Source organism: Eptatretus burgeri, chromosome 9 (genome assembly GCF_056783735.1).
Source record: "Eptatretus burgeri isolate ZD-2024b chromosome 9, Ebu_testis_v1, whole genome shotgun sequence".
Lineage (NCBI taxonomy): Eukaryota > Metazoa > Chordata > Myxini > Myxiniformes > Myxinidae > Eptatretus > Eptatretus burgeri.
Genome location: NC_140969.1, coordinates 53,632,990 through 53,642,989, shown reverse-complemented (window position 1 = coordinate 53,642,989; position 10,000 = coordinate 53,632,990). Strand labels below are relative to the sequence as shown.

At 44.6% G+C, this 10,000-nt stretch overlaps 1 protein-coding gene across 11 annotated transcripts in view; it reads right to left on the bottom strand.

Moving 5' to 3' along the window:
* The window catches only part of OXR1 (oxidation resistance 1), a 325,783-nt gene that overhangs the window by 79,039 nt on the left and 236,744 nt on the right, over positions 1-10,000 (bottom strand). For all 11 annotated transcript variants that reach the window (XM_085895180.1, XM_085895181.1, XM_085895178.1 and 8 more), the window contains one exon: positions 2,535-3,265. In XM_085895180.1, the coding sequence (XP_085751306.1) occupies positions 2,535-3,265 (731 nt within the window). The remainder of the gene's footprint in view (positions 1-2,534; positions 3,266-10,000) is intronic.

The following is a 10,000-nucleotide window of genomic DNA, read 5'->3' as shown; positions in this document are numbered from 1 at the left end:
GCTTAATGGGTAGGGTGGCTGGCTTGGGATTCTAGGGTCCTGAGTTCAAGCCCCGTTTGCCACTGAATTAACACCAGGGGGTTGACTCAGCCTGTCATCCTTCTGAGGTCGGCAAAATGAGTACCAGTGTACTGGTCCCGGTGTATGCCCCGGTTAGAATAGGTGTACCATATCCCTGTGTGTCGTAAGAGGCAACCAGGGTTGGTGACAGGAAGCACATCCGGCCATAAAAAAAGCATTGCCTCAAGAAGGGAACCATGATTGCATGGAGCCTGCAAAAAGCTAACCCTTGCTCAGCAGGGAAAAATGGCTGTATACTTCCTTCCCTGCACTTCCACATTCAGCGTGCGGGACAACACTTCTCGAGTACGAAGTGGGGTGTGACACTTTTCCCACGTGCGGTAGAGTGCAGCACATCTGGCAAGTGTGCGCACTGCAGATCAAACGTTTGTGTGCGAGGGAGGGAGTGGGGGCTCTCCTCCCTGCCTTGTGCGCATGAAAGGATGGGAAAGAGCACTCGTGGCCGTCACCACAGAATGATGTGGGATTTTCCACAAGCTGCATCATGGACCTGCCCCCATCAGATGCGCACCAATGGGAGAGGCTCGCACGAGACTGGACTCACAAAACCATGTCTGGTGAGCATAAAAGGAGCCCAGATTATGGATGTGACACAAGTCGCCAAAAAGCTGGACCGGAGAGCAATATAAAAAGCCCAGAATGCGGCTTGGTTCATGGTCGAGCTACTTATCCCGCATATGCAACAGAAATGGAGCCATTTGTAATTGGCGTACCAGGGATGCCCGAGAAGATTTGCCTCCTTACGCTGGATGGCTTAAAACCGCAGCTGAAAGTCCCATCACACCGCATCACCACTCCACCAACAATCTTTCCCAATCTCGCCACCCCCTCCCCCCACCGTATATTTGGATCGGCACTAGGGTGGTGTGAGATGAGAGGAGTCGTCGACCCCACGGTCCGTTCTTTTCTTTCTCCTCAGTTCTTCTGGTGTTTTCTTCCTGGAATAAATGATGGCCACATGCCTTTTGTCTAAGCAAGTCTGTCGAAGGGGAATACATGTTAGGGTTGTCTGCTCTTCTGTGCATTTTGCCTGTAAATACATGTTCAAAGATTGTTTGCTTGTGTGTGAAAATAGATTGTTGGTTGTTTTTTCAAATATGTCTCGGTTGTCTTCTCCTCCATTGATCCAACAAAGTCCACATGTATTGTTAGCTAGGAAGTTGTACCCCACGTTAGTTGTTTTCGTTAGCCAGCATATACTCACCATCGCTCGGCAGTAATCCGAGTGTACATTGAGGGCATGAAACTTGGTTAATTTAATCAGCTTCTCAGGTAAACGGAGTTAGATGGATAACCCTGTTCGAGTGGACGAAGTCAATTGATGTTTGTGGGTGTGTGTCTATCTATATGCAATATGTATGTCATATATATGTATATATAAATATATATATATATATACATATAAAAAATATATATCTTCTTCTTCTTCTTCTTTCGGCTGCTCCCGTTAGAGGTCGCCACAGCGGATCATTTGTGTGATCCGCATAGTGATTTGGCACATGTTTTACGCCGGATGCCCTTCCTGACGCAACCCTGGTCGCCTCTTACGACACAGGGATATGGTACACCTATTTTAACCAGGGTATACACCGGCCCAGTATACTGGTACTCATTTCGCCGACCTCGGAAGGATGACAGGCTGAGTCGACCCCCTGGTGTATTAATTCAGTGGCCCAACGGGGCTTGAACTCAGGACCTTTTGGATCCCAAGCCGCTGCCCTAACCACTGCGCCAACACCAGGCTATATATATATATATATATATATATATATATATATATATATATATATATATATATATATATATATATATATATATATATATATATATATATATATATATATATATATATATATATATGTAAATATATAAAAATATATATATATATATATGAAAACCTCGAAATTGATGACTTGGTGCTTTACATCACAAAAACTCTAGTGTTGTCTAGAAAGAGAAAATGTGGTTGCAGTATGTCCCAAAAATAATTTGCAGGTGTACTGTGTGTCCCAGAAAACGTCCCTTTGTGGAAAATTATATTTTTTGATGCATTTTATAGCACAAAAATATTATAGTGGGATCCAGCAAGGCCAAATATGGTTACAGTCTTTCCGAATTTTTTTTTCCAAGTATACAGTGTGTTCCAGAAGAAAGTATCACTTTGTAGAAATAACCACTTTAAATTAACCACTGAAAGTGGGCCAAGACAGCCACCCCCGCACAGAGGGTGGATGCTAATATAGTTTGCACAATGCACAAAAACAATGTGGAAACATCCCCTGTCAATGCAAGGTAAGGAACAATGGTGAGTCTTGAAGATTTATTCCCGATGCACATAAGTAATCGCAATCTTTTCAAACAAAAGTAAAGCAATAACCAAGAGGTGAGAGACAACCATGCATTCACCATACGAGAGTTCACAAGGCTGTCCCGACACCCTTCCCTCGAATCACCTTTGGTGGAAACTGCTGCGGAGTGTTGAGGTGCTGGTGATGTATTGAGCTCAGACCGAGGCTCCTCAAACACATGAGATTTCCACAGTTTACGCAGATTCTCTAGTTCATGTTTAACCTCTCCATCAGCACCCGTGGTTATCCTCTCCTTCCGACCCTCATCACTCAGAACGGTCACGTCGGTTGTTATGGAGTCAGACTCTCCTACAGTGTCAGAATCTGACCGGCGGTCCTTATCACCAACTTTTTCACTTGTGCTGTCATCATCTGGCCTGAGGATGGCAGATGTACTTGTATCTCCTGCAGATATAGACCCTGCTGTGCAACCATTTGTCTTTTTGCTGAAGGATAAGTCCAACTCATAGTTTGTGCCACTATGGTCAATCCACTCTTCCGCTTGTTGTCCCTTTGCAGATCCACCAACACCTGCAGTTGCATGCCCATTTTCTTCACCTCCTGACTGCGATCCATCATGGATCTGCATGCAGTCCTTGCATTGTCCACTGGCTTCCAGCTCCTCAGATGAGGCAGTCTCCTCCCGGATAGGAGAAAGTTCAGACTCGGTGAAAACCTCCTCTGACATAGACACGTCGGTGCTGCGTGGAGCAGTACTCGCACTGTCTGTTCCCGTTTCAGGCAATCGAATGTCCTGATCCATCCCTGGAGTGTGCTCCACTCGACTTGCTGCACTCGTACTCTGTTTCAAGCCCTTGCTGTCCCAATCATCGGTCCTACAGGGAGGCAGAGCGAGTAATTTTGGTACAATTTTGGAACAATTATTACGAAGAAATTGTGAGTAATTTTTGTACAACAGGGCAAACTGCAACATTCTTTTAAAAAGGAAGACATTAAAAAGTAGGCCATAAAAACGAATCTCAAATTGGCACAAATCTCACTGCAAATTTGTCTGTGCTTTTCCACTGAGCAATCTAGTCACCTCGAAGCACTCAAAGACATCGCATTTGAGTCTTGGAACAGAAAGTGTGGTTGAAAGCACATACGATTCGGCTGATCAAGGGTCCAAAACATTTGAAGTTCTGGAGATAAACTGGGGCAATTTTACATTTTCATGCAACACACAGCACTTGTACAAAAAACAATAAGAGGCTGTTCATCCAAGTATCAAGCCTGGTGATAATGGTGTGCATGATAATCCATTAACCAATGTGAGACAATCTTGAGCTGTAAGGTGGTATAAAGAGAAGGCAAATGTATGGCAAAGTGAGAGAGTGCAGAAGCGGATAACATTGCATCATCATACACATGCAAAATGAAAAAGATTGCTTTGTGATCAATTTTGGAAGAAAGCAACATATGACCTTGGAATCTAATCTCTCCCTCACATGACTGCCTTCAGTCACTTCAGCATGGAACCAAGATTTATAAAAAATTTCTCGACTCATGGCATATGTACTGTTTACATTTACAAAATTATGTATTGTGGATTGTATTGATTGTAGCATATTTGGAATATGGGGTCATAAAAATGTGTTAAAACAAGGATTTGGTGTGTGAGTGGTAGGGAGGGGTGTAGTTATGAAATAAAGAGAAAAAAGAGAAGGTAAAGAACAAGGATGCAAGTCCTCAGAGGACACAGCCACTAACTTACTGCACATTAAAAATGGGAAGTGTAGATTATCCATTTAAATAACTCAAAAAATAAACAAGCAGGCATAGACTGGTACTTACAAAATCGTCAACTTGACCTCTGACCTTGTCTAATAAAAGCTGTCTCTAGAGAAGGTAGCGACGCAAACCAGAAGTTTCTACGATGATTTTGTACCAAACCATCAAAAATCGAATGTTTGACCTCACTGTGACCTTGACCTTTGACCGATTTTCACCAAAATCTAATCAGCGCTAGCCATCGCCCTCCTGAATCACGTGGTGTTATTTGACATTGGCAGCTTCTTCCGTTCTCGAGTTATCGTGCCTACAAACAAACAAACAAGCAGTCATAGACTGGTACTTCCAAAATCGTCAACTTGACCTCTGACCTTGTCCAATAAAAGCTGTCTCTCGAGAAGGTAGCGACGCAAACCAGAAGTTCCTATGATGATTCTGTACCAAACCATCAAAAATCGAATGCTTTGGATGTTTGACCTCACTGTGACCTTGACCTTTGACCGATTTTGACCAAAATCTAATCAGCACTAGCCATCACCCTCCTGAATCACGTGGTGCAATTTGACATTGGTAGCTTCCTCTGTTCTCGAGTTATAACATTTTTTTGAATGTTTGACCTCACTGTGACCTTGACTGTTGACCGATTTTGACCAAAATCTAATCAGCGCTCGCCATCACCCTCCTGAATCACGCGGTGTAATTTGACATTGGTAGCTTCTTCCGTTCTCGAGTATCATGTTTTGGATGTTTGACCTCACTGTGACCTTGACCTTTGACCGATTTTGACCAAAATCTAATCAGCGCTAGCCATCACCCTCCTGAATCACGTGGTGTAATTTGACATTGGTAGCTTCTTCCGTTCTCAAGTTATCGTGCCTACAAACAAACACACAAACACACAAACAGATGATGGAAGTCATCAATATACTTACGAAATCTTTAGATTTCGTAAGTAATAAATATGTTGGTAGTGGTGATGGTAAAGTATGCACAAATAAATAAATAATTCAAGGTAGCATGTACATGCATGTGTAGAATAGAAAAGGATATACAAGTAAATAAATAAATACTTCAAGGTGGTGTGTCACTCGCAGTGATCTCACTCACTCACTGATATTAATGTTTCGTCCCTTCTAAGTGGGGTACAAAGCTAATTTTTTGCATATTGATGCAACTCAAAGCCAATATACCAGAAAAAAAAAATAATATCCAAAAACAGTCTCCAGAACAACAACCAAAAAAAAAACATAACAAAATATCCCAAAAAGAAAATTCTGAAACGAAAATATCCATGAATAAAAGTCCTGCCAGTGCAGCCTCAGTCTGCTCACTGCGGGTCACAAGACCCAAGCTAATGTAGCTGACACTGGAAACAGTTGCTCGGCAATGGTAATAAAGGTCTCTTCCACCACTTGTTTTATAACTTTTGTTGTATTTACATTAAAAAATACTCTAACTGTAAACATTAACAAAAAGAGCTCATTATATTCACTAATTATTGATTTACTCGAGTCATTTAACTGCTTACAGAATGCAACAACAATCCACTTCATCAAATAAAGCTCTCTCACAATCCACTTGCTCAAATAGGTAAAGCTCTTTTACAATCCACTTCATCCACTTCAGCTTATATTTATTACTAGCAAAGGTACCTGGGCATTGCCAGACAACAGCAGGTCCCTCCTCCCACACCCTCCTCTCCATTCTCCCACCTCCATCCTTTCCCTCCCTTCTCCCACAAAGGCACCAGGCATTGCCTGGGATGTAACATACATCTATCTTCCAGATAGATAGATAGATTATGATAGATATATTCTATCTATTGGACGACCACAATGAAGCACATATTTCGAGACAAACATTTTATTCATCAAGGTGCAAGATATTGAACAGAAATATCAACCAAATTGAACATATTATTGTAATCCTTTTGGATTGACAATAATAATGAATGTTTTTCCATCAAATACCAGAACATGTACACGGAATAAAATCGCTTGTTATAAAATTTTTGCAGGGTGTATATATGGAGAGGTTAGCTCAGGTGGTAACGTCTTTTCTTTCACCCTTGAGAGAAATAATATTAGACTAGCCGAAACCCTGTCACAGACGGATTCCGCTCATTCAACCACCCTCACCAACTCACCCACACTCGAGGGACATAGACTGGACAGGGCGTGCTTGCCCCCTCCTACTCATCCCCCGCCCCTTCTGCATTCCCCCCCGCCTCCAATTTGCTTACCCCCGCCCAAAAATTTAATTACCCAGCCCCGCCACTGCCTCTTCACTCCCCGTGCCCTGTCTCTTGATTCCCCGCCCCACTTGGTCCTGAGCTTCCGCCCCCTGTCCACCCCCTCACCCTCCCCCCCGCCTAATTCACCCCCGCCCCCCCCCCCCCATCCCCCCCCCCCATTTCCCCCATCTCCCGCTTTCAATTTGCTTACCCCCGCCCAAAAATTTGCTTACCTTGCCCCCGCCTCTTCACTCCCTGCCCCCGTTTCTTCATCCCCTGCCCCCGCCTCTTCACTCCTCGCCCCCGTCTCTTCATCCCCCACCCACGCCTCTTCACTCCCTGCCTCCGTCTCTTCATCCCCACCCTTGCCTCTTCACTCCCTGCCCCCGTTTCTTCATCCCCCGCCCCCGCCTCTTCACTTCTCGCCCCCGTCTCAACGAAAAGTGTTTATTCTGCTTCAGAGTTGAAGTTTGACTATTGCCACTATGTGCGATGCACTCTCACAGGTACGAAGTCTCTTTGAGTCCAGGTCACAGTACCGAGAAAAACGTGACGCGACCGCTAGGAGGAGCACAAAATTGGTCCTTCAGTATTAATCTATCGATGAGCAGAAACATTACCTTTAAATAAATGTATAGTTTGTGTTTGTATTATTTTCAGTTTCTGAATAACAAGCAAATAGCGCATTTGAGAGGTCAAATCATTCCTTCACCGATCTTACTGATTGCATAACAGTTTTTTTTGTTTTTTTGTATACCTTGTCGAGGCTCCTACGAGAGCTAACACACAACGCACATCAAGGGGGGCATGAGACAAGCGGGGTGGGAGTGGGAAGAACAAAACAGTGGGGAACAGAAACATTAGTAGATCTGTGGAAGAGAGAGGGATGGGGAGGGGAACATGGGGTAAACAAGATGGACATTATAGGAACTTTCAGGAAGGAAAGTTGGGAATTTGAAGGAGGTGGATTTGGGGTGGATTAACGGGGGTCGAAAAGATCGAGGATTTGGATGGGGCCGATCAGAGGTGGTGGTGAACAGCTGTTTTGCAAGCCTGGAGGGAAGAATGGGATTGAACAGAGTGACGGAGTTTATTCCAAAGGTGGGAAAAAAAGAGGAATGAAAGAGTGAAGGTGAGCAGTGATTCGTGATTTTGGTAGTTTTACCGGAAGGGGGTTGTTGATGGACCTTGAGCACCCTGTGGAAATATGGAAGGGACAAATAGCAGACAGAGCAAGGGGGGGGCAAGACCGGAGAGGAGACGGTAAAAGACAGAAAGACTACCGACATGCCTGCGGTGAGAAAGTGAGATGCCCAAAGACTCGGCCCCATCGCGGAAGATACCAATGATCCAAAATGCCTTGGTTTCCATAGTGTGAAGCTGAGAAAGGTGGGAAGCAGGAGCACCAGCCCAGAGGGGAGAGCAGTACTCCATCAGGCTGCGGACGAAAGCTTTGTATGTGGTCAGGAGCACAGGTGGGCTGAGGAAGGACTTTGCACGATGGAGGATTCCCAGTCGGCGACTGGCTTTCCGAGGAAAGATCATGGTAGATATTGAGACCCAGAGGCTTGAAAGAAAGGACTTCTTCCAGAGGATTGTTGAGAAAGTAGATGGGGGGAGGGGTTTCCAAATGGTCCTTTCGGTGCTACAAAGTGAGAGTGTGAGATTTGTCAGGACTGAAAGACATGTTCCACGTGATGGACCAGTTTGTGATTTTACCCAGATCTGCAGTGAGCGAGAAGCTGCTGCTTGCCAGTCTGAGGGATGACAGATGACACGGCAAAGGATGGAGTCATCAGCAAAGAGATAAAGAGGATTTTCCAGAGAGTCAGAGAGATCATTGTTGAAAACCAGAAAAAGAACAGGGCCCAGAACGCTACCTTGAGGAATTCCAGCCTGGACAGGAAGAGGGGATGAAAGAACTCCATTTAGGGCCACACGTTGACTGCAACAGGAGAGGAAGTCTGCGACCCATTAGTGGAGATGGCCTTGGATACCATCGGAAGAGAGTTTGGTGAGCAGGGCAGGGTGCAAGACCATGTCAAAAGCAAAAGATATGTCGAGGAATATGGCTCTGATTTCATGTCCGGCATTGAGGACCTCCGTCCATTGCAGAAGCAGCATATACAGGGTAGAGTGACCTGGTCTGAAACCAAATTGATGATCGGAAATCAGGCCATTGGAGAAGAGGAAGGATTTAATATCTGAAGCGATGATGGATTCCATAACCTTGCTGATGATTGGGAGAAGGCTGATTGGTCTGCAGTTGCAGGGATCTTTTTTTAACCTTTTTTATGCAGGGCAATAATGTTTGCTGATTTCCAAGCAGATGGCAGATGACCTTGAGCAAATGAGAGGGTGAATCAAACAGAGAGGGTGAGCAAGAGCAGAGGAGCAGGTTTTTAGGACACGTTTGCCGATTGTTATGTTATACTAAGTTGCCCCACTAGTGGGGCAACTTAGCTAAATATAGCATAACAATTGTGCATTTTGTGAGGAAAGTACCAAATTTGGCACACGAGTAGCCTATCATATAATGAACAGATTTGGATATTAGGCCATCTCAAATTCAGCCGCTGATGGCCGTGGCAGCCATTTTCCACTGCCATCGAAAATTTTGAGATGGCCCAATATCCAAATCTGTTCATAATATGTTAGGCTACTAGTGTGCCAAATTTGGTACTTTCCTCACAAAATGCACAGTTGTTATGCTAAGTTGCCCCACCATTATGAAATGTGAGAAAATAAAAATGTGATCCTATAAAGTTTTGTCATAATTAACCTTGGGAGCCAAGAGGAGTAGGGAAAAATCACCACTCCAAGCTCCTAATTTGAAAACGATAGCACCTACTGTTCTTGCGTATGGCAGCTTGGTTGCAGGGTAGCTATCATTTCCTGGAAGGATGGATGTGCCACTGATGCTGTGCCCCTCTTTCAGTACACTGGTATTCATTTCGCTGACCTCAGAAGGATGACAGGGTGAGTCAACCCCACCTGGTGTTAATTCAGTAGCCAACGGGGCTCATACTCAGGAACCTAGGATCTTAAGCCAATAGCACCGACAAAAGCGATGTCAGGTCAGGCCAGATTAGATCTGTGACTTGCTGTAGGTACCATATAAACCTGTACTAACCTGTTTCATGGTCAGGTTGTCAGAAACTAAACCATCTCCACAACCAGGTTTCTTGGTGAGGAGGGTGTATGGATATGGACACCCAGCAGGATTAAAAACAAAGCCTGTCAAAGGGTGGAGGAGCTCTTTGTGAGCCAACGGCCATCCACATCTAGTGCCCAACTGTCTGCGGACATCCTCCTGCAGTTGTTACCATTTTTCATTTTTAAGAGGTTGGCAGCAGGATTTGCACTCCGGCCACCAGAAAACCCTTCACTCCGCAAAACACAAGAAAAACACAAAGAAATCTAAAAACCCACTCGGTGGAAGTACCTCCTGTGCAGCTATCCTTCACAGGGCAGCTCATCGTATGATGGGTTTGAGGCAAAGCCTTCAGGACCCCCAATCTTTGATGGGAGGAAAACCACGGAATAACCATCCCGTTTCAGATTGTCGTAAACGGCGGTCTCCTTGGGTTAACCTGCGGCAGTCCCT